The sequence below is a fragment of the Aquarana catesbeiana genome, linkage group LG11 (assembly GCF_042186555.1).
Source record: "Aquarana catesbeiana isolate 2022-GZ linkage group LG11, ASM4218655v1, whole genome shotgun sequence".
In the NCBI taxonomy this organism is placed as follows: domain Eukaryota; kingdom Metazoa; phylum Chordata; class Amphibia; order Anura; family Ranidae; genus Aquarana; species Aquarana catesbeiana.
The window spans coordinates 111,460,993-111,486,851 of record NC_133334.1 but is presented as its reverse complement, the minus strand read 5'-3'; the positions used below and the strand labels follow the sequence as shown (position 1 = coordinate 111,486,851).

The 25,859-nt window shown below is 46.9% G+C and overlaps 1 protein-coding gene across 2 annotated transcripts in view; it reads right to left on the bottom strand.

The window, feature by feature from the left end:
- CDC42BPG (CDC42 binding protein kinase gamma) overlaps positions 1-25,859 on the bottom strand; it is a 268,963-nt gene that overhangs the window by 27,201 nt on the left and 215,903 nt on the right. For both annotated transcript variants that reach the window (XM_073604887.1, XM_073604888.1), the window contains exon 31: positions 25,627-25,724. In XM_073604887.1, coding sequence (XP_073460988.1) covers positions 25,627-25,724 — 98 coding nt within the window. The remainder of the gene's footprint in view (positions 1-25,626; positions 25,725-25,859) is intronic.

Here is a 25,859-nt window from a genome sequence, read left to right as displayed (position 1 = left end):
TATAGTTTCAGAACATGTTTAGAAGCAACAGAGACACCATACCCAACTGTGGAATTTTATCTTGAGTAGTTATCTGACAAAAACGGAAAATTGTATACTCACCTTTCCGTAATTTTCCTTTCCCGACGCCTCTCCATGGCAGCACACACTGGGTTGTGACTCCGCCCCCACAACCTGACAGGATTGGTTAGCTATAAGTTTGAAGGGGAGACACCCCGCTGCATTCTCTGTAAATATATCACCATAAAACGGGGTGGGAATCTGTGGGAATCTGTGTGCTGCCATGGAGAGGCGTCAGGAAAGGAAAATTACGGAAAGGCGAGTATACAATTTTCCGTTTAACTGACGCCTCCATGGCAGCACAGACTGGGAAATAACTCGCCAGTCGGGTGGGTGCAAGAAAATAATATTTATTCCTTATAATGCGGAAGAATTGGCTCTAACAACAGATCTACCGAAGTCTGCCATAGCCAAGTGAGCAGAATCTACTCTATAGTGAGAAATGAAAGTATGTCTGATCCCTGATGCCTTCAGGAATTGCCATATGATGCATGGAGTATGCCTTCTTGATGGACTTGACTAACCAGGAGGCGATAGTACGTGAAGTAGCCGCTTGACCTCGTCTGTTCCCATGTGGAATGACCATGAGGGTATCCGTCTTCCTAAAAGAATTTGTAGCTGCCAGGTAACTAATGATGGTAGTTTTAACATCCAGAGGATGAGGTTCACCCTGATCATTAGTGAAGGATGGTAAGACAATATCTTGGTTGTAGTGGAAGGAAGTTGCTACCTGCGGGATGAAGTGGTCTGAAGGTCTTAGTACTACCTTATCAGGAAAGAATACCAAGTTTCTGATGCCATCAGTGCTTGGATCTCAGACACCCTCTTTGCTGATGTAATTGCAATGAGAAAAGACAGTTTTAGAGTCAGATCCCACAGAGATATTGATTCAGATGGAGTAAAAGGAGGATTGGTGAAGGCCTCGAGAACTACTGAGAGATCCCATGATGGAAAAACTGGTTTCTTAGGAGGTTTGATTTTTAGGCAGGCTCTCAGGAATTCGATAACCAGCGGATGTAATGCCCATCTGGTGCCTGTTTTGGCCGACAAGGCGGATACTTGTACCTTTAGGGTACTTGAACTTAGACCTTTGTTGATTCCTGACTGGAGGAACTCTAGGATTTGAGAAGGTTCTGGAGCAATAGGATCCCATCCCTTCTGCTGCGCCATTGTAAAGAATTGGTTCCAAATTCTTGTATAGGTGGTGTTAGTGGTACTTTTCCTGGCTTGCATCAGAGTCGATATTACTTCCTGTGAGCAGCCTTGTTCCCTTAACCTAACCCTTTCAACTTCCATGCCGTCAGATGCAACTTCTCTGGAGCTGGATGTAGAAATTGGCCTTGAAATAGCAAATCCGGAGTTACCGGAAGAAGGATTGGGGGTTGAAGGCTGAGCTGCAATAGGGTCGTGAACCATGGTCTTCTCGGCCAAAGAGGGATTACCGCGATTACCGTGGCTGAAGATCTCCGAAGCCTGGACAGGAATCTCGCAATTAACGGAGTTGGCGGGAATATGTACCCCAACTTGAAGTTCCAGGGGTGAATTAGACAATCTATCCCTTCGGCTGAAGGGAAAGATGCTCTGGACAGAAACCGCCGACATTTCGTATTCGCAGGAGTGGCTGCTAAGTCGATCTCTGGCACTCCCCATGTCTCCGTGAGAAGAGAAAAGGCCTGGAGACTCAGGGACCATTCGTTGTTCGAAAGAGTCTCTCGATAATCGGCTAACATGTTCTGTGCCGCAGGAACATATATTGCTTTTAAATCTGCTAGGTGTGCCTGTGCCCATTCCAAGATAGGACGGACTTCCTCCATCAGTGTGAGACTCTTGGTACCCCCTTGCCTCTGGATGTAGGACACTGCCACCTTGTTGTCCATCCGAATAAGCACGTTCTTCCCTCTGAGGACTGGTGCAAATGCCATGAGGGCCTGGAAGGCTGCCCTGAGTTCCAGTATATTCGATACTATATCCTGGGCCCGGAACTGCCATCGGCCCTGTGCTGCTTGATCTTGACAGTGAGCTCCCCAGCTGCTCTGACAGGCATCCGAGGTGACTATTATCGGATCTGGGGGAACTATCAGCTTGTATTTCCTGAGGTTGGTCAAGTGTGTCCACCACCACACTGATTGCTTCATTGGTCTGGAGATGGTAATGGTCTGACGCATCGATACTCCATCCCACTGCCTCAGAAAGGAGTTTTGGAGGACTCTCATGTGCCATTGTGACCATTGCACCATGGGCAGGGTTGCAGCCATGGACCCTAGCACACAAGCAGATTCTGGCTGGAAGATGCCTCGCTGATAGTAATCTCCACATCTTCTGTACTAGAGGCTGAATCTTCTCCTGAGGGAGTTGTACCCTGTTCAATTTGGTGTTCAGATCCGCTCCCAGGAATACCATGTTTTGTGTGGGTTTTAAGCTGCTCTTTTTCCAGTTGACTAGCCAACCGAAGTCCTGGAGAGTCGTGAGTAAGATTCTCTGATGACATAGCAAGGTTTCTTGATCTTCTGCCAAGAGCAGGATGTCGTCCAAATAATGGTGGACTCGCAGACCCTTTTCCCTGAGGAATGCAACCAAGGGTAGGAGGACCTTGGTGAATGTCCTGGGAGCCGACGAGATGCCGAAAGGAAGGCACTGGAATTGGAAGTGGCTTTTGTTGATGGCAAATCGGAGGAATTTTTTAAAGGCGGGATGAATTGGAATATGTAGGTAAGTGTCCGATAAATCTACTGAGAGCATCCAATCGCCCAGGTTCACTGCCAGAAGTATGGACTGCAGACTCTCCATTTTGAAGGCCTCTATTTTTATGTTCCTGTTGAGATTTTTTAAATCCAATACAGGACGTAAGTCTCCGGTCTTCTTCTTTACCAAAAATAGTGGGGAATAGAACCCCCTCCCCTTTTGATCTGACGGAACCTCCAGGATTGCCCCTTTCTCCTTCAATTCCACTATATATTTTAATAGTAACTTCCTTTTGATTAGTGAAGATGGCAGTCTTGTTGATTGGAAGTGATTTTTTGGAATTTTGCCCATAAACTTCCACTTGTGTCCAAATTTGATTGTGGAGAGAGTCCATGGGTCCTTTATATGGCTTGACCAAATCTGTACGAAGTCCTTGAGCCTGGCACCCACCTGTACTGGGTGGGCAGGCGAACCTTCAAAAAGACTTCTGCTGCTCCCCTGCCGGGGTAGGCTTGGACTTCTGCATCCTTAGGAAGGAAGGTCTTGTGTTTTTCCAGTCTCTTCTAAACTCCCTACCGGGACGGTAGGATCTAGCTTCCCTATATTTCTCAGGGAGGTTTAGCCTGAAGAAGGAACCCTTTTGGGCCTTGAGTCTCCTGTCTGAGGGAATTAATCCCGACTTCCCTCCTGTCACCTTCGAGATAGCGGTGTCCAATTTAGACCCGAACAGGTTTGAGCCATCATATGGAATTCTGCACCAGTTTGTTTTAGATGCAGTATCGGCCATCCATGGTTTCAGCCACAAGGCCCTTCTTGCCGTGACTGAGGCTAGCATTGATCTCGCAGAGGATCTTATAATATCCACTGAAGCTTCTGCCATGAAGTCACCTGCCAACTTGATCTCCTGAAGAGAAGATATTATTTTGTCTACTTCAGTACCGTCTTGCAGATCTTTCTCCACCTTGGTTGCCCAACCTGATATGGCTTTAGCCACTGCTGCTGTGGTAATTGCTGGTCTGCACGCGCCCCCAGCAGTGGAGTATGCTTTCTTCAATTCCAGATCCAATTTCCGATCCAGAACATCCCGAAAGGAAACCGCGTCTTCAATAGGCAGAGTGACATGCCGTGCAAGACGCATCAAGGAGGAGTCAACTACTGGGGCGTTCATCAATGATTTGACTTTTGACTCCTTCAGAGGATACATTTTTGTCAGTCTGTTGGTAAGACTGGACCGCTTATCAGATCTTTCCCACTCATCTTTAATTAGATCCTCCAGTTCACCTATAAAAGGGAAATTCTCTGGTTCTTTCCTTAAATTTGGGAAATATTTCCGGACTTTGTGGCTCCGCTTTATCTTCTTCCCAGCCTATCGCTTCTTTGACTGACTTTGCGAAAGGCTGTACAAGGGAGAAATCAAAACCTGCTGACATGTCCTGATCCTCATCTCCTGAGGAGGGTTCTGATGCCTGGGGTTGAAGGTCATCCGCTACCGATGTGCTGGGCGTAGGCCTATCGATTAGTGGTGCTGTTGTCTCCCTTATGGATTCCCGCACAGATTCTCTTATGAGCTCCGTAGCCACTGCTGCGTCTAGCTCTTTGTCCTTTGCTGCTTCATTGAAGCAGGATCTGCAGACTAGCTCATCTGGCAAGGCCGACGCGCTGCATACCCAGCAAGCATTTGCTGCAGGACGGGTGTGGCAGCTCTGGCGGTGTGATGAAGGTGACCGTCTGCGGTGTGACCGACTATGACGGGAGCAGCTGCGTCTTGAGCGGCTGTGACGTGAGCGGCTATGTCTTCGGTGGCGGGAAGAAGATCTTGAGCGGCTTCTGCGAGACTTCTTGCTTGACGCATGACTTGATCTCCCTTCACGCCTGGAACTTGCGGCTCTTGACCTGGTAGGGCTGCCAAAAACGCAGCGTTAGTGGTTGGCTCTCTTTTTCTCTCCCCTTCTTCAATACTTACCAATGACCGATGGCCTCTTACCTCGTTTGCTGATGGTGGTCTGCGCGGGCAGTGGTCTCCATAGTGATAGTGACAGTAAGACTGAAGGGTAATAAGAGAAAAAAAAGAAAAAAAAAAAAATTTTTTTTTTTTTTTTTAATTCCCTTACTTTTTTTTTTTTAAAAGGCTAAATCAGATGATTGACTTACCTGGTCTTGCTGAGTTGTTTTCTGGCAAAGCAGTTGAATGCACGGCGAAATCCAGGTATTTGTGATAATGCTCAGCAAACAAACACAGAAATGCCTGTGCTTTTAAATCTGCCGCCGCCGTTGCGGCAAAATGACGCTCCCGCGCATGCACAGAGCGTCCCGAACGCCTCGGCGCCATCTTGGAGAAGGGCATAACCTTCCCAAGGCAGAATCTAGCCCTGAGGCCAATTGCAGAGCAGAGGAGGCGGCCATGACGGTTCCACAGCGGTGGACAGCAAGTGCCAGCAAGCCCCCTAAGCAGGAGAAACATACATAAACAAGGTACAGGCAAAAAAGGAAAGGAGACCACTGCAAAATATGAAGCTTCTTTAAAGCTTACTGTGCCAGATGTCCAGACGCCCCCTGAGACCACCAGACCGGGGGTTCCCTCCATAGAAGCTCCTTTAGAGACTGTACAGGAGGGACTTCCAAACAGGAGAGGCTTGAACCTGCTGTGGCGAGTGCGGTAAGAGGCTTTTTCTTTATCTTGACAACAGGAGCAAGCTGCTTATCCCAATCTGTCAGGTGAGGATAAAAAAGAGAAGGCAGCGGGGTGTCTCCCCTTCAAACTTATAGCTAACCAATCCTGTAAGGTTGTGGGGGCGGAGTCACAACCCAGTGTGTGCTGCCATGGAGGCATCAGGAAAGCCTCTTCTCAGACCATTTGGTAGAATAATGTCATTTCAAAGGAGGTGGGAAGGGAACAGGTATAAAATGGTAGCTGGTAAGAGAGTACTCCACCCCATTGACTCAATGTAGCAGTTTTAACATATGGAAAGGAGGGGGGGGGGGGGGTTACAAGTGTGTATATAATGGGACACAGTTCACTGCGTAAGATCTCTGTGTAATGTATTCCCTTATCTCTTTACTTTTCCCTACTTTTCTTCTGTTAAGATTTTGCCTAAGATTCAAGTAACAGCCTGTGTATGTCCATTGTAACCATATCTGAGTTTAGCCTTAGTTATCTTTGCAGCCTAAGCAACACTGTACCTGTAACCGCACTAGAGATATTTGGTAATTTCTAATCATTCTAACATTTCTTTTCTGTATAAATAAATGTAATTGTTTATCTTTTTGCACTCTTATCATTCGTTTTTAATTCTTACATAGACAAAGGTTTAATCACTCCATATAAGTGAGGTAGGTAAATATAGCCTTATCAGATGATGCCCCGTGTGAGGAAGTTTAACGTTGGGGTGAATGCGATTTCTTGTACGGAAGACAGAGCTGGGTTTTGTGTTTACCTATCTCCCATCTGAATACCCAGACTAAAAAAACTTATCAAAATTTTCCTGTTTACCTTTTGTCTATACTGATACTTTGAGGAGACTGATTTTGAATAATGTATATAAGAAATTAAATTGTAAGTGCAAATGATGAGGGCTCCATTTGGAATCTTGGAGGCAGTGGAAAAGAATATGCGTCTCTCTGCCAAAAAGCTATTTCAGTTGACCCTTTGAATGAGATTAGGCCAATCTTTGTGATTGAAACACACCTGTGGGTATAGAGCAGCGTTTCCATTGGCGCATCCCCAATGTCACATGATTTACAGTGTGACTGTGAGATGCAGCTTTAGTGCGACTGTGGTGTGGCTTTGAATGCGACTTTGATCCAGAGTCGCATCAGAGTGGTGCAGGTACCTTTTCAGAGTCGCTGCAGCTTTGAGTCGCATAGATTGGAACGGGTGCTATTTAAATCAATGGGCTGCGACTTGTAATGTGACTGTGTCCAAAGTCGCATGACAAATTGCATCAGTGGAAACGGAGACTAAATCACACTGAATGATCTTGGGTATGAAACTTTCTTCTTTGCAATTACTAACTGGGGATTGTAAGCTTTGTAAGTAGACCTGGGAGCATTGGCTATACTGTAACAGATATAAATCATATTGCAAATGTGTGCCTTGGTTAACTGCCTTTTGTACTCCAAGCAGGCATATATTTTCTTGATTATCCAAGTTTGCCCTAATCATTCTTGAGATAACAAAAGTAATAGCCCTACTGTTAGCCATTTTTAAAATACTTTGAAAAAATCCATGGGGAAGATTGAACTAAAGTCCAGGCTGACTTGAAGGACTATCGTCACGAGCAGGGAAAATATTTTTCTGACAAGTAGTGAAAAGCAGCAACAGTGACAGGGGCGGTACCTGTCAACCCAATCACGGTCCGGAGAGTAGCTACCTCTGGAGGAGAAACCTATAAAAGGTTGGGAAATCAGGTCAGGGTCCAAGTGTCCGTAAGGATGGGTAATCAAATTGCTTCAAAGAGGGGGTCTGAATGGGATAAACCCTATCAAATGACCCCAAGGGAAGAGATGATAAATATGGGCCCTGGGTTGTAAAATATATTCGTGAATGGGATAGGTGGACAAAAACAAGGTTTTCTAAGAAAGGCACATTTAAACTTAAAGTATGGGAAAATCTGTACCGTGCTCACCACAAAAAGATGACATGGCCATATGAAAAAGATATTTGGGCTATATGGATGCTGGAGTCTGTGAAAAAGACGGAGGAAATTAATGTTTTTACAGTGGGAGTTAAGGAGAAAACACGCCAAATGATGCTGAGTAGTAGGAACAAGCAGGGACAGCCACTAGACCCACATCCCCAGAGTAGTGACAGTGATAAAAGGGGGACGATGAGGAATTGTCAGGATTGGGGCCTTTTACAATCGCCCAGTCCTTGGTGGGAAAATACTCAGAAGCTGATAGGAATTGTCATCTATCAACAGATGACAAAAAGGGAAAGCCACAACTTGCTGCCAAGTTTAACACCCTATTTAAAATCCCCAATGAATCACAGAAAAATAGGATTTTTTTACTCACTGTAAAATCCTTTTCTCTGGAGTTCATTGACGGACACAGCTCCATTCTCTTGACCGTAGGGTTATATCTTCCTCCTTTCAGGAGAGACTAGGCAGAACATGCATTGCATGTGAAAAACCAGAACTATACAGTCCCGCCCAGGGGGCGGTCCCTCTGATATAACCCCTCAGCCTGCCTCCTGCAGCTCAGTACGTCAACAAGCAGTATAACGTAATTAAAAGGAGGGGTGAGTGCTGTGTCCGTCAATGAACTCCAGAGAAAAGTATTTTACGGTGAGTACAAAAATCCTATTTTCTCTTTCGTTCATTGATGGACACAGCTCCATTCTCTTGACCGTAGAGACGTCCCCAAGCAGTGTCATAACGAGGGGTGGGAACAGCAAAACAGAAGTTCACCCACAACCAGAAGTGCTCCCCAAACGGAAAAGTTACCTTCTGAATCAACCGCATTAGAATCTGCGGGCGACAAATGCATCAAACTGCATGGACAACAACATAAACTTTGTCCAACAAAAGAAAAGAATGTAAAATTGCAACATTACACGACCGCCTGCAGAAGTTTGCGGCCAAAGCAAGCATCCGAAGATATACTTACATCAACCTTGTAGAACTTGGTAAAGGTGTGAGCGGACGACCAAGTCGCCGCCTTACACACTTGGGAAACTGACGCTTGATGTTGGAAAGCCAAGAAGTCCCAATTGCCCTAGTGGAATGGGCTGTGACAGGAAAGGGGAACACCTGCCCCTTCAAGGCGTAAGCCTGGACCACGATCTGTCTGATCCACATGGAAATGGTAGTCGACGAGACCGCTAGCCCTTTTTTCGGACCAGCCACCGAAACAAACAGCGAATCTGACTTCCGGAAGGGAGCCGTGGCAGACAGATATACTCTTAGAGCCCGGACCACGTCCAGGGAATGGGAGGGCCACCTCCTTAGGATGTGTCGGCTTAGGACACAGAGATGGTAACACAATGTCTTCATTGAGGTGGAAGGCCAAAACCACCTTCAGCAAAAAAAGAAGATTGCGGACGCAACACCACCTTATCCCTGTGGATAATCAGATAGAGCTGGCGGCCTTGTCTTGCAAGTCGCCCTGAAACCCTCCTGGCAGAGGTAATAGCCACTAAGACCACTTTCTGAGACAGGGTCAAGAAGGGAATTTCCCTGATGCTCTCAAACAGTGGTTTCTGAAGCGCCGACAGCACCAGGTTCAGATCCCACTGAGGTAGAGGTGGACGCACCAGAGGAACTACATGCCGAACCCCTTGCACAAATATGCGTAACGAGTGAGACGCCAGGGGTCGTTGGAAGAAAACAACCAAAGCTGAAATCTTTCCCTTAACGGTGCTCAAGGCCAACTTCTGGTCCACTCCTCACTATAACAGCAGGACTCTAGCTACCGAATAAGTACGTGGGCGCCACCCTATCTCCTCACAGATGGAGATAGAAGCCTTCCATGTATGATGATATATCTTCCGGGAAGATGATTTCCTTCCCTCAGCATAGTGGAAATGACAGAGTCCGACAGACCTCGGTTCCTTAGCAGCCACGCCGTTAAAGCCAGCGACGGTAAAGCAGGATGAAGTATCGGACCTTGTGATAGGAGGTCCTCCCGCACCTACAACTGCCAAGGAGCATCCGCCACCAGGCTATCAGGTCGGCGTACCAAGGACGCCGAGGCCAATCCGTATGACTGGGATCCCCTCGGCCTCCACTCTGCGGAGCAGAGGTGGTAACAGTTTGAGCGGAGGAAAGGCATAAATCAGCCGGTACTGCTCCCATGGAGCCACCAACGCGTCTGACGCATCCGCCCAAGGATCTTTGTCCTGGACACGAACCTCCGCACCTTTCGATTGAGCTGAGAGGCCAGAAGGTCCACATCTGGTGTGCCCCACCGCAGGCAAAGAAGCCTGAACACCTCCGGATGCAGAGTCCATTCACCTGGGTCCTGCATCTGACGACTTAGATAGTCCACCTGCCAGTTTTCTACTCCCGGGATGTATATAGCTGACAGGGCCGGTACATGTCGCTCTGCCCACCGAAGGATGTGAGTGACCTCCCGTGCTGCGGCCGAGCTTCTTGTTCCTCTTTGATGGTTGACATATGCCACCGCCGTGGCGTTGCCTGACTGGATCCTGATCTGACATCCTTGTAGTCTCATCGACCATGTGGAGAGGCATAGCCTGATCGCCCGAAGCTCAAGCACATTGATCGGTAACTGGGAAACCTCCCTTGACCAGAGGCCCTGTGTCGATTGTATTCCCAATACCTAGCTGGTCAGGCTGGCGTCCGTCGTGATCACCGTCCAATGGAGAGGTAGAAATGATTTCCCAGACCGAAGGGCAGGAGATCTCAGCCACCAGAGAAGAGTCCCTGACTGACTGGCTCACCCGAAACTGTCGATCCAGGGATAATGGAGATTTGTCCCATTTCGACAATATCTCCCTCTGCAAGACTCTGGTGTGAAATTGGGCGTATTGTACCGCCTCAATGGAAGCCACCATTAAGGCCCAGAACTCGCATGCAGAAAGGCAGTGACGACCACCTGCGGCTCCTCAACCGCTTCACCGCAGTCCTGAGAGTCTGCAGCTTGTCTCAAGAGAGAAACACTCTCGCTTCCACAGAGTCCAGCAGTAAGCCTAGGCACTAGCACCGACTTCTTGAGGTTCAACACCCACCCAAACTCTTTTAGAGTGTGCATGGTGATCGCCACATCCTCCCTTAATTCTGGGGCGGAATCTGCTCTCAGAAGGAGATCGCCTAGGTAACCCACGATTGCGATCCCACGTTGTCGCAACAACGCCAAAATTGGAGCAAATACCTTGGTAAAGACTCGGGGTGCTGAAGCCAAACCAAAAGGGAGAGCCACAAACTGGTAGTGGTCTTCCCCTACTGCAAATCGCAGAAACCTCTGATGCCTGAGGCATATGGGTATGTGCAGGTACGCGTCCTGGATATCCAGAGACGCCAGAGAGTCCCCCTGATGGGGTGCAGCGACTACAGAGCGAACTGATTCCATTCTGAACCTCTGTACTTTCACAAAGCAATTGAGGGCTCTTAGGTCCAGGATTGGACGTACCCCTTCCTTTTTGGGGACTATAGATTGGAATAAAATCCCTGAAACCTTTCCGTTTCTGGAACAAGCACTATAACCCCACGGCTGAGCAGGTCCCTTACTGCCCCAAACAGGGCCTCCCAGCGAGCCGGGAGTAAGGGTATGCTGAAGGGAAAAAAATCTGCTTGGTGGCCAAGAGAGATACTCTATCTTGTAGCCCGATGAAATCAGTTCGCAGACCCATTTGTCGGACAGTCGAGAGGCCCACCGAACTGCAAACTCCCAAAGGCGACCCCCCATCCGTGTGTTGGACGGGGGCAGACCTTCATGCGGCAACACTTTTGCTCGCGGGCTTGTGAAGCCAGGGACGCTTCTGTCCCTCAGTAGTCGCCCTGACGGACAGGGAACGTTTACCTGAGGTCCCGGGCGGACGAAAAAGCCTCTAGAGTGGAAAAGGAGGGACCTTGCCTGCGGCGTGGCTCCTTACCCTTCCTGGACTGTGGGAGCAAAGTGCTCTTCCCACCCGTGACATTCTTAATAATGTCATCTAGCAAGGCTCCAAAAAGCCATTCACCAAGGAAAGGCAAATCCGTCAGAGCTTTTTTAGATGCCTGGTCCGCAGACCAGCATTTCAACCATATCAGGCGCCGCAGCACCACTGCTGATACTGATGCTCTGGAGAGCAAAGGAAGTGTATGCAGGGCCGCATCACAGACATACTTAAGGCCTTGCACTAATTGGTCTGCTAGTTCCACGCAGACAGGAGGAGACTGCTGTTTGTCCAATTCACGGTGCAATCGTTTCGCTCATTCAGTAAGGGTCTGCGACACTAATGCCGTGGCCAGTACCAGTCGTAGCGCTGACCCAGCTACCGTAAAGATGGATCGGGCCACTGCCTCGGCCCTCCTGTTGGTAGGATCCTTAAATGCAGGAGTCCCTTCTACCGGGATCGTGGTTACTTTGTTTAACCTGGACACTGGGGGGTCCACGACCGGGGGAGCCGACCATTTCTTAAGAAGGCTCTCCTCAAAAGGGGTAACGCACCGCCATTCGTTTTGGGACTGAAAAGGTCCGTTGCAGGCTACCCCATTCCTTGTATATGAACTTATCAAAGTAAATCAGGCACGGAAACACCTTAGGCGTACAGGCTGGCTTACGGGACCCAAAAGGGACCGCCACCTCAGCAGAGGATCCTGCCACATCCTGTATTTTCAGGCTATCACGTACAGTGGTGATAAGTGCTCCAACTATCGCTTTTTCCTGCGCGGATCCGGAATTATGCTCATTGTCCGATCGGTCCTGGTCAGCGTCCTCTGACACATCAGAACAGGGGCCGCCAGTCACTGCGGGGCCCGAGTCTGAATCAGAGCTCTCCCTGGAGGAGGGGGGGGGGGGCGGGGCAGTTTCTTACCCCCCCTTGCGCCCGCACGCCGTCTCCACCCTGGCAACGAACGATTTAAGAACCGCCGACAAAGCGTCCAAAGGCACCGCACTATTTTCAGGTGAGCCGGTTGCAATTGCAGGGAGATCTGGGGAAGAAATACCAGGTTCTGACGCCATGCTGACCCTTCCTGTCTGCCACCCTTGGAGACTTAGGACAAGGTGTATAGTCCCACCCTCCTAGCTGCTACAGACTGGGGTTCCCACCACAGGACTCACCACCCCGACCGAGAGCTGTGCCGTGCTGCTGCTGGCTGTATCCTGTGAGAATGCACAGGTGTCCTGGAACGAAAACCGCACTGTTCTGAGCCCAGGGAACAGCGCTGTGTGGAGAAAGCGCGCCAGGCTACCAGAAAATGGCCGCCGGGCGTCCTGTACATAGGACAAAAACACAGGGAAAATGGCCCCCGAGCTCCGGGAAAATGGCCGCCACCCACGTTTTTCACAGGGCAAACAGAAAATGGCCGACATCACAACTGTGCACAGAGATGGCCAGGCTGGGGAGACTACAAGGATCTATATTTATCCAGCCTGTCACCCAGCCAGCTGTTGATAGAAGATTACCTTGCGCAAGGTGGCAAAATCCAGAAAAAAACCCCAGGACCAATGGTCCAGATAGGGAGCCTAGGTCCTTCTCCTTTGCTAGGCAGAAAAAAACTGAGCTGCAGGAGGTAGGCTGAGGGGTTATATCAGAGGGACCGCCCCCTGGGCAGAACTGTAAAGTTCTGGGTTTCTCACATGCAATGCATGTTTTGCCTAGTCTCTCATGAAAGGAGGAAGATATAACCCTACGGTCAAGAGAATGGAGCTGTGTCCGTCAATGAACGAAAGAGAAAACTCTTCATGTGAAGAATTGAAACAAAAGGAAAGAGATAGTGCAGCAAGCCAGGGGAAGGGAATGCTGGAATCAAGGGAGAAAAGTCTCCCCAGTTCCAGAGACCATATTACGGTCTGCGAGCCAGCATTCTTCCCTAGATGGCAGTTAACTAGCCATTCCGCTGCTGTAAGCAATACGGGCAGTTCTGCTACAAAGTACGCGGCCTATGTACCTTTATACCTCCCAAGTAACTAGCACCCCACAGCAAGGACCTGTGTGGTGTCACTCTAATGGTGAAAGGATATCACCCAATGTGGGCACACCTGTGTACCATGGGACAGTTAATGCCACCCTTCAGGGCACTTTGCAGTTGGATAAAGTGCCCCCACCTGGCAGCACCAATCTTCCCCAGTCTTAATGGGATTCTGTGACAGAATCCCAAAAGACCAATCCACAACCGATATCTTTTTCAGATGACATATCTGTCTATCCTGTAAGAGAACAGGTGGTTTATGATAACAGTGGGAGATCCACTGCAAAGGTGACACATGTCCCCCCATCCAAGGACAGAGCCCACTAAATTTTCCAAAGAGCTGCTGGACATCCAGGCAAGCTACAATGCAAACTGGGGTGATATGCTTCAAATAATGAAAAGGGTTTGTGGAGATGGGGACTTGGATGAAATCCTCAGTAAAACTTATATTTCACGGACCCTGTATGTTGACTCCAGCCATCTAGGAGATATACTCACTAAGCAATTGGTGCAGTTGATTAAAACAGTCTATCCTCTCCAGTCTTGGACCAAGGTGTCAGGAGCAATCCAAGGTCCACAGGAAGATTGTATGACATACTACAATCACTTTAAACAAGCCGTGGAATCGGCTGGTGAGGACATTACTAACAGTGCCCTATCACCCGTATTGATACATAGCTTCATGACCGGGTTGAGAGGAAACATCAGAGAAAAATTGATGACTGCAAATCCAGACTGGAGAGATAAGCCCCTCTCCTCTTTGTTGTCATTTGCAACTGCTATTGAAAGAAATATAGCAGATTGGGAGTCACGGAAACCTCAAAGGATCTGCATTGTCACTGACCAGTTGAACAGTGCAGATCTCAGGCAAAAACCAAAAGGGAAACCGGTTTGCTTCAACTGCCACAGACCCAGACACTTCAAGAGGGAGTGTACAGCTCCAAGACACAGTAGGCCAACACGACATGGAGAGGAAATGGCCATGCTGGCATTAAGGGAGGAAAGTCTCCAGGCAGAAGGGACACTTTCTGTCCCGCTGACGGGAGAGGATGTGAAATTAAATTAAAATTAAATTAAATTTCACGGAAAGAAGCTGTAGTAAGTGCTCGGGAAAAACGCCGCTAATCTTTGAGGCCAGGTGGTTAGGAAAACAGTATGAACATTTGAAAGTGCAAATTACATCCCTAAAAGAAGCGCTAGAAATAACCAAAAGGTAACATCCGTACGTTAGAAGCTTCTATGTCAAATTCTGAGGCTATCCATCAGCAATTAGTACTAGAAAACAAGAGATTACAGGAGGATGTTCATCAGTTGGGAAAAGACTGAAGGATGCAGAAGGTGAAATGAAACCATTATCTGTCAGCTGCCAGGAGCCGTGGACTTAGTTTTCAGATAGAGAAGATAACAGGGTAACTGCTTTGGGTAGGTCTGAAATCAGGGGATGTCCTCCACACCTAAGGTATGTACCAACAAAAATTACCAGGAAGGTAAGAGCTCTTTAAAAATTGCCTCTATTTTTTAAGCCGCAGGTAAAAACTACTAATCCAGAAAAAGCCATCCCACATAGTCGTCTAAAACAAAGCATTTTGTTAAGAGATGTTGTACCACTTTAGATAAGATAAAATGTCACTTATGTGGTTTATTTGGCCACATCGCAAGATTCTGTTTATCCAGTTCCAATCAAAAAGTTGGCAAACATAATCCATATAGGACCACAAGACGTGATTATGAAGTGTACTCAGTGCGCTTTGCAAAGTGGCCTAGGTGTACGAAGTATGAACCTTCTACATCATGGGTCCCATTCCAAAATCTTGAGAATGCGTCCATGCAGGCTGAGAAGGGGCTAACGAAATGGGATGGATCTCCGAAAGAATTTCAACCTTACCAAACAGATGTTATGGGTTTAAGAAGAAGTACAGGTTATTATAGAAAACATGTTGATATGTGTGATGTCTAGAGGTCATCTTTGACCTAGCTAATTGTGTGAGTGTGTGTGTGGAATATGCAATACACGTCGTGTCGTGTGATGTTTGTTCTCAGCTGCTGACAGCCCACCCAAATGACCCCCCCTTCTTTCTGACCAGGTCAGTGAGAGTGTAAAGCGAACTGTATTGACATGCAAATTACCTGAGCCAAGATAATTATCTAATACTGAACTGAAAGGTGCATTTACTAAATTGTTTTTGTTTTCCAGAGAGGACAGTTCTGTGAGAGGTTTGTGGTGAGGTATTATAATTTGTTGATAAATGGTACCGCTAAAAGATTTATTACGAGTTGCTAATTTTTTTTCTCACCATGGTGAATACATTTTTTTTTTTGGGGACTTATTGGTATATCATAAAACAAAAATCCACGTGGTATTAATATGTATTAATACATATTAATAAGTTGAGCTCAACAATTTTTGGTATTTTAAAAAAGTGCACTGTTTATGTAATGTAATGTATATTTGTTTCATATGCTAATGTCTTGTTACAGGTATATAACCATTGGTTTATTTTGTTTCTAGGAGGAAACATTTAATGTTTATTACTAAAATTTTATTGGCGTTTTATCCCTCAGATTCGATAATTGGGTTTCAAGGCACAGCGGTCGGCTTGAATTGTACCACCTACTGTTTAGCGATCCCGGTGCCTCAGTGCTGCAAGGGATTTTTCTTTGCCTGTTGGCCAGTTGTGTCTGGTAGCAGCAGTTCCTCAAGCAGGCTACACATTATGCAATTTTTTGTTGTTCGGTTTCCTTTACATTTACCTTCAGATGTGTAGTACGAGGGCCTGCCTGATAGCATACAAGTTGAGAGTGTATAGGTCTGGCTTCGTATTGTATAGTTTTGGGTAAGTCTGGAGAAGAGTTGTGCAGGAAGATTGTGTGGGGTGTTACCAGTTCTTGGCTGTTCCAAGGACCCTCACTTTGGTTATATGTGTGGGAATGCTGTATTCTCAGTCAATACCTATAGGTGTCCTTCCTGTCCTAGACTCCTTGTGTACCTTGAGTAGTTGTCTGTGTCCTGCATGCCAGGAAGACCAGTGCCCCAGTGTTGCACTATGCCCCTGTCATTCATGTGAGTCTGGTCTGAATAGTGAAGACAGTTTTATTTTGTATGGGTGAAGGATAACATGGTCTGATTACCGAATTGATAAAGGAGGGAGAAGGTGTGCAGCCTCTATAAAGAATTGAGTGTACCTGTTGGCAGGTGGTTTTCAATCTGGGTGTTCAGACTATTTCCCATACTTAGGATAAAAAGAGGCTTAATGGAGACTGCTGTTGGAGCTGGAGGTGGGGCACTGGGTACCTTGAAACACTATGGAGCGGGAGATGCTCGAGACCACATTGGGAGGCCTTGTGCTACATATCAGGGAAGGGGTTAGGTAAGCCAGCTTTCTCTGTCCAGCATCCAGGACCTTGGAGAAGTGACTGACTCTCTGTGGGTCAATTTTCACTTTGCAAGGACAGGCAGGTGAGGGTAGTATCCAGGCTGCCTATGAGTCGTAATAGATTGGTGGATGACCCAGTTCCAGGATCGTCAAAATCCAACTTGCACTGTTCTCATCCCTAATTGCAGGGATGGAACATTGTGCAGAGATCACGGTCAATCTGGGTACTATCCTATCAGACTCTACTGTGTTACACCCTGGAGTCCATCTTATTCTGATGGTTTGAGTCTGGACAGCTTCAGATGACTGGTACTGAGTGCTGGAGAAAGGAAGGTGTTGTGCTATGGGAAAAGTTTATTTAGGTACAGTCTTAAGCCTCATACACACGATAGGACTTTGTACAAACTTTCCTTTGGATTTTTGTACAAAGGGCGGTGGCCATAAGTTTGTATTGCATACACACGGCAGAACTTTTTCAGCCAACTTTCACCAAATCACGTTTTTCAGTTCTTTACCACCACCCTTTGGTCAACTTCTGTATTGTTGTCTGATATTGTGTCAAGCCCGCCGCTTTTAATCGGCGAGATTGACACCTTGCGAGCCGGGTTCACACTGGTGCGGGGATCTGACTTGGATCCCCGCCAATGCCAGGCACTGTGTTTGGTATGAATCTTGAGGGGGAACTCCATGCCAAATTTTAAATAAACCGGCATGGGTTCCCCTCCAGGGGCATACTAGGCCCTTAGGTCTGGTATGGATTTTAAGGGGAACCCCTACGCCAAAAAAACGGTGTGGGGGGTCCCCCCAAAATCCATACCAGACCCTTATCCGAGCACGCAGCCCGGCCAGTCAGGAAAGGGGGTGGGGACGAGCGAGCGCCCCCTCCCGAGCCGTACCAGGCCGCATGCCCTCAACATGGGGTGGTGGGTGGTTTGGGGGAGGGGGTCACCCTGCAGCCCCCCCAAAGCACCCTGTCCCCATGATGAGGACAAGGGCCTCTTCCCGACAACCCTGGCCGTTGGTTGTCAGGGTCTGCGGGTGGGGGCTTATCGGAATCCGGGAGCCCCCTTTAATAAGGGGGCCCCCAGATCCCGGCCCCCCACCCTATGTGAATGAGTATGGGGTACATTGTACCCCTACCCATTCATTTAGGGAAAAGAAAAATGTCAAAAACAAAAACAAAAAACAAACACAATACACAGGTTTTTATAGCAATTTATTAGACAGCTCTGGGGGTCTTCTTCCGACTTCGGGGGTCTTCTTCCGACTTCACCGCTCTCTCCGGCCTCTTCTCCCGATGTCCTGTTCTTCTGCTGGCTCCTCCACTATCTTCTGCCGCTCTTTTGCTAGCAGTGGCCCGGACTTCTGCGTCATCTTCTTCCGATGTTGACACGACGTTCTCTCCCTGTAATGGTGTGTGAGCGCTCCGCAATGACTTATATAGGCGGTGACTCCGCCCCCTTATGACGTCAGTCTCAGGGCATGCCGGGACTGTGACATCATAAGGGGGCATGGTCATGTCATCCGATGACTACGCCCCCTTATGACTTCACAGTCCCAGCATGTGATGTCATAAGGGGGCGGGGTCACCGCCTATATAAGTCATTGCGCAGCACTCACACACCATTACAGTGGGAGAGAGTGTCGTGTCAACATCGGAAGAAGAAAGGAGGGAAGAAGATGACGCAGAAATCCGGGCCACCGCTAGCAAAAGAGCAGCAGAAGATAGCGGAGGAGGCGGCAGAAGAACCGGACACCAGGAGAAGAGGTCGGAGAGCGGGAGAAGAACCGAACAACGGGAGAAGAGACCAGAGAGTGCGGCGAAGTCAGAAGAAGACCCCCGAAGTCAGAAGACGACCCCCGGAGCTGTCTAATAAATTACTATAAAAACCTGTGTAGTGTTTTTCTTTGACACTTTTTTCCCTAGGTGAATGGGTAGGGGTACGATGTACCCCATACTCATTCACATAGGGTGGGGGCCGGGATCTGGGGGCCCCCCTTCTTAAAGGGGGCTCCCGCATTCCAATAAGCCCCTGCCCGCAGACCCGGACAACCAACGGCCAGGGTTGTCGGGAAGAGGCCCTTGTCATCAACATGGGGACAAGGTGCTTTGGGGTGGGGGTCATGCACGACTGTCTGGAGGCCCGCCCAACCACCACCTGATGAAGCAATGACAACCAAGTTATTTCTTGAGACAAATGTGCCACGAAGAATAAGACTCTCCTGAACTTTCCTTCACCATGCTGAAAAGTGCTGTCTCGCGGTCCAATCCAATCGTTACAATCATTACAGCATATTCCCTAGTTACAGGACTAGATATTCCAGGATCCCGCCATCGTAGAAGTTCCGCTCTTCCAAGGCGGGGGGGGGGGGGCGCGATGAAACATTGCAGTACAGGCACTCATGGTTCGGATGTGAAGTCTCAAAGACAACAGGATTGCTTTGCTGTCTCAAGTCTACCTCGATGGGTTCCGGCGTGTTCAAGAAAGGAAGAGGAGGCCTCAGTGGTGGTGGGGAAGGGTCGGGGCTTCTGGACTGTTGTGGGTGGGTACAGGATCATTGAGGGAGGGCATAAGTTCAAAAATGAACTTCAGGGGGGACTGTGGTGGAGATTTGGGCCCTGAAGGTGATGGACTTTATTATTAATGTGACTTACAGTGATCTTTCAATGACTTTATAGTTTCAGAACATGTTTAGAAGCAACAGAGACACCATACCCAGCTGTGGAATTTTATCTTGAGTAGTTATCTGACAAAAGCCTCTTTTCAGACCATTTGGTAGAATAATGTCACTTCAAAGGAGGTGGGAAGGGAACAGGCATAAAATGGTAGCTGGTAAGAAAGCACCCCACCCCCATTGACTCAATGTAGCAGTTTTAGCATATGGAGGGGGGGGGGGGGGGTTATAAGTGTGTATATAATGGGACACAGATCACTGTCCTTTCTCTTAAGCCTCATGGACTGGTGTGGTGGAGATTTGGGCCCTGAAGGTGATGGACTTTATTATTAATGTTACTTGCAGTGACTTTTCAATGACTATAGTTTGAGAACCCTAGTTTGGAATCAACAGAGACATCTTGCCCTGCTGTGGAATGTTATCTGGAGTGGCTATCTGACCATCTGATAGTACAGTGTCACTTCAAAGGAGGTGGGAGGTGTGAAGGGAACAGGAATAACCTGGTCATGATATGGTAATTGGTAAGAGAGCCCCCCACCCCCATTGACTCAATGTAGCAGTTTTGGCATATAGAAGGAAGGGGGGGTTTACAAGTGTATATATTGCAGCACAGATCACTGCCCATTCTCTTGTGCTGACGGTCTAGATGAAGGATGGTTACGTAAGACTTCTCTATACAATGTATCTCTATTATCTTCTGTCTCTTTTCTTTTCTGTAACCTTTTCTACTGTAGGGTTTTGCCTTAATATATTATTAATCTCTAGCTAGCATGTGTATGACCATTATAGCAATATTTTGTATCATTGGTCTCTGTTTTACGGTTGTATCCTCCACTTTGTATGTGGTAATCTCCAACGTTCCTATTCGGTATAAATAAATGTAATTGTTTATCTTTTCGCACTGTTATCGTTCGTTTTTAATTCTTATATAGGAAAAGGTTTAATCACTCCGTATAAGTGAGGTAGGTATAAAAATCTCCTTATCACTGGACACGTAAGATCTCTGTGTAATGTATTCCCTTATCTCTCTTTACTTTTCCCTACTTTTCTTCTATATTAAGATTTTGCCTAAGATTCAAGTAACAGCCTGTGTATGTCCATTGTAACCATATCTGAGTTTAGTCTTAGGCCCCTTTCACACATGCGGACCGTATGTCCGTATTTCATCCATCCGTTTTCGGATGAAATACGGACATACATGCATCCCTATGGGATAGCGGGTGTCAGCGGATGTACATCCGCTGACACCCGATGTTGTCCGGCTCCGCTCTCGTCCGATTCTGCGGATGGAAGAAAATCCTATTTTTCTATCCGTCTGCAGAGCGGATCGGATGAACACGGACAGACGGTCCGTGTTCCTCCGATCCCCCATAGGGGAGAGCGGAGATCTGACAGGGCGGTCCCTGCACAGTGTGCGGGTCCCGCCCTGTCATCTGCCTGCTCAGCTGGGGAAAACGGAGCAATCCCCGCTGAGCAGCGGATAAACACGGGGCGGATCAACACGGATCCGTCCAGTGTGAAAGGGGCCTTAGTTATCTTTGCAGCCTAAGCAACACTGTACCTGTAACCTCACTAGACATATTTGGTAATTTCTAATCATTCTAACATTTCTTTTCTGCAATTGTTTATCTTTTCGCACTGTTATCATTCGTTTTTAATTCTTACATAGACAAAGGTTTAATCACTCCATATAAGTGAGGTAGGTAAATATAGCCTTATCAGTTCAGTCTTCTCAGAACTCGATTGCACCAACAATAACAAGTTGGGGAATCATATTGGTTCTAGTAATGGCGGTTTCATTTTTAGGATTTCTGGAGACAGAGCTAGCAGAGGAACTGGCTCCGTTAAAGATTAACAAAATAATGGGCCCCGATGGTATTCATCCCAGAGTTCTAAGAGAACTTGGGAGATATAGTTGTTGGACCATTAACAGATCTTTTTATTCAATCTCTTCTAATAGGAGAATTTTCCAGTGGCTGGTGGACAGCTAACATTGTACCTATCCACAAAATGGGCAGCAAGGTAAAAGTTGGCAATTACAGGCCAGCGAGTTTAACATCGGTTGTAGTCAAGTTAAAGAAGTGATCTTATAGACTAATCTTTTCTTTTTTTTAAACGTTCTACTTGCCTCCTCTGTGCAATTGGTTTGGCACAGAGCAGCCTGGATCCTCCTCTTCTAGGGTCTCTCTTTGCTGCTCCTGGCCCCTCCCTCCTATTAAGTGCTCCCACAAACAGCAGCTTCCTATGGGGGGCACTGGAGCAGAGTCACAGCTCTGTGTCCATTCAGACATGGAGCCCTGACCCTTCTCTCCCCTGATTGATTGGCTGACTGGCCAATGGTGCCACTGCTGTGTTTCAGTCAATCAGGAGTGTCCCGGATGGCTAAGACATTCGTGGACATCGCTGGAGAGAGATTGGGCTCAGGTAACCAATTAGGGGGGCTGCTACACACAGGTTTTTTTATCTTCATGCATAGAATGTATGAAGATAAAAAAAAAAAAAAAAAAACCTTCTGCCTTTATAACTTTTTAACTCCTTTAATGGAATCACTACTGATAAGAATAATATTGACTATATCTGTAATCTTTTAGACGAGTGGTGTTGTGGGTATGGATTTCAGCAAGGCATTTGATACAATCCCACATAATGATCCAAAACAAAAGTTAGGACTTAACCCTTGGGAGGTCCAGTGGATATGCAGCAAGATATATATTGCAGTTAAAGGTTTCTAAATGTAAATTAATGCACCTAGGGAAAATAATTCCCTGATAGGAGTACAATATTGGGGGACAGTGTTGACCAGCACTACAGAGGAAAATGAGCAAACTGTGTGCCCATGCAGTGGGACAAGCAAATATAATTCTAAGATGCCTCACCAGAGGGACCACCAGCAGGGGGAAGGAGGACCTGATGACATTATATAGATCTTTAGCTAGACCTCATTTAGAATACTAAAAGGTCTGAGGGATAAAACAGGAGAGACTTCAGGAACTTAATGTTTAGTCTGGAGGAAAGGCTGGAAAGAGGAGACATGCCTGAAACCTTTAAAAAGGAAAAAAGTAGGGCCAAAGCTCTTTTGACCCTACTTCTTATGTGGGTCACAGGAGTGCACTTAGTTCTGCACTGCTATGACCAGTTTTCAGCCGACACTGGGCTGAAGCCGTCACTGGCTCTCTGCTCACATAAGACGGAGAACTGAACGATCGGTGGTCTTTGATCACTCAGTTCCTAGTCTAGAGGTGGTGGGGGGGCAGCTGTAGCTGGGATCGGTGCTGCAGCCATCTAGGGGAGTAGGATTGTTATTTTAAATTCCCACTCTTCTCTTTTAAATAAATCAAGGGCCTGAATAAGGTTCAGAACAGTATTTTCCAAAAGAATTTGTATTTTTTTCTATCCCTGAGTTACACTGCTCTGCTACACAGCATAACTATTTGCAGAACATCACTTACCGAAAAAAAAAAAAAAAAAAGACGATTTTACTGCTCCACTTTACCCTAAACCTTTTGACTGTACAGTGAAAGCATGCTGACAGGAGGAGAGAACAGAGCAGTCAGCAGAGTATCCTCCTGTCAGCATGTTTCCTGTCAACTATATCTGCCTAAAGTTCAAACTTAAAAGTATATATACAGTATCTCACAAAAGTGAGCACACCCCTCACATTTTAGTATTCTATCTTTTGTGACAACACTGAAGAAGTTACACTTTGCTACAATGTAAAGTAGTGAGTGTACAGCTTGTATGACAGTGTAATTTTGCTGTCCCCTCAAAATAACTCACACAGCCATTAATGTCTAAACTGCTGGCAACAAAAGTGAGTACACCCCTAATTGAAAATGTCCAAATTGAGCCCAAAGTGTCAATATTTTGTGTGGCCACCATTATTTTCCAGCACTGCCTTAACCCTCTTGGGCATGGAGTTCACGAGAGCTTCACAGGTTGCCACTGGAGTCCTCTTCCACTCCTCCATGACATCACAGAGCTGGTGGATGTTATAAACCTTGCGCTCTTCCACCTTCTGTTTGAGGATGCCCCACAGATGCTCAATAGGGTTTAGGTCTGGAGACATGCTTGGCCAGTCCATCACCTTTACCCTCAGCTTCTTTAGCAAGGCAGTGGTCATCTTGGAGATGTGTTTGGGGTCGTTATGTTGGAATACTGCCCTGCGGCCCAGTCTCCGAAGGGAGGGGAACATCTCTGCTTCAGTATGTCACAGTACATGTTGGCATTCATGGTTCCCTCAATGAACTGTAGCTCCCCAGTGCTGGCAGCACTCATGCAACCCCAGACCATGACATTCCCACCACCATGCTTGACTGCAGGCAAGACACACTTGTCTTTGTACTCCTCACCTGGTTTGCCGCCACACACGCTTGACACCATCTGAACCAAATAGGTTTATCTTGGTCTCATCAGACCACAGGACATGGTTTCAGTAATCCATATCCTTAGTCAGCTTGTCTTCAGCAAAACAGTTTGCGGGCTTTCTTGTGCATCATCCTTAGAAGAGGCTTCCTTCTGGGATGACAGCCATGCAGACCAATTTGATGCAGTGTGTGGCGTATGGTCTGAGCACTGACAGGCTGACCCCCTACCCCTTCAACCTCTGCAGCAACGCTGGCAGCACTTATACGTCTATATCCCAAAGACAACCTCTGGATATGACGCTGAGCACGTGCACTTAACTTCTTTGATTGACCATGGCGAGGCCTGTTCTGAGTGGAACCTGTACTGTTAAACCGCTGTATGGTCTTGGCCACCATGCTGCAACTCAGTTTCAGGGTCTGGCCAATCTTCTTATGGCCTAGGTCATCTTTATGTAGAGCAACAATTCTTTTTTTTCAGATCCTCAGAGAGTTCTTTGCCATGAGGTTCCATGTTGAACTTCCAGTGACTAGCATGAGTGAGTGAGAGGGATAACACCAAATTTAACACACCTGCTCCCCATTCACACCTGAGACCTTGTAACACTAACAAGTCACATGACACTGGGGAGGGAAAATAGCTAATTGGGCCCAATTTGGACCTTTTCACTTAGGGGTGTACTCACTTTTGTTACCAGCGGATTAGAGATTAATGGCTGTGTGTTGAGTTATTTTTAAGGGACAGCAAATTTACGCTGTTATACAACCTGTACACTCACGACGTTACATTGTAGTAAAGTGTAATTTCTTCGGTGTTGTCACATGAAAAGATATAATAAAATTTTTACAAAAATGTGAGGGGTGTACTCACTTTTGTGAGATATAGCCAACTATGAATCAATCAGCGCAAAATAACTGAATATAAAAATATATAAGCTGCTGACACTCTAGGCCAAAATATCAAATCCCAGTGTTAATCATATAAAAAGTTAGTGCAGAGCTAAAATAATAAATGTAAATCAATAAAAGTTTATAGGCACAGGCAAGTTCCAATGGGTGTCCACTCGTGATGAAAATTTTCATGCAGGTGACAACGTGCAGAACCTCCCAACACTAGCCGCTCACCTCATCGCATTGACCCCTGAACAGTCAGGTCAAATGCACTTTCCCATACAGGGTTAATGAGTGACTTTCCATTAGAACTAGATCACAGGCAACACTGAAATTCCACTGGTCCCGATTTCCTTATTGGGATTAGCAGAACTCCATCCATCCATGTAAGGTATTGCCTGTCAGCGACAGCTCCCGGGGGACACGTATGACGCCCCCCCCCCCCCCCCCCCGTTCTGTATCTCCAATGAGTGTTGAGGTGACCAGCAGGGGGGGGGGGAAAGAGGCGTCGTACATGTCCCCTGGGAGCAGTCACTGACAGGCAGTACCTTACCTGGGTGGAGTTTTGCTAATCCTAATAAGGAAATCAAGACCAGCGGAATTTCAGTGTTGCCTGTGATATAGAACTAATGGAATGTCATTCATTAACCCTGTATGGGAAAGCGCATTTGACCTGTTTATTCAGGGGTCGATGAGGTGAGCGGCTAGTGTTAGTGGTTAAAGTTCTGCACGTTGTCACCTGCATGAAAATTTGCATCACGAGTGAACACCCATTGGGACTTGCCTGTGCCTATAAACTTTTATTGATTTACAAACTTAAAAGCAGCCTACGATTGTGCATGTAATGCAAAAATTGCCAAACTATGTTGGACTAATGTCTTGTTATCGCACATGAACAGCAATAGTGTGCACTGCTCTGGTTTCCTGTAGAACAAAAACTGTGCACTTCATGAAATTCAATCAAATTGAATACTTCAGATGTATGTACATGCTGACAAAGCTTACCTTCTTGAGATGAACAGATTGGATCCACTCACTTTTTCGTACATCAAAAATATCCACTGCGTTTTCACTGAAAACCGTCAGGTGAGGAGATGTGTATGCTGCAGGACAAATACCGGTAATCAGTCATATTTAGTCATGATCAGTCATCCTGACTTCACACTTACCAGTGAAACACCCAAAACTACATTTTTATTTTATACACACACACACATACATACATATATACACACACA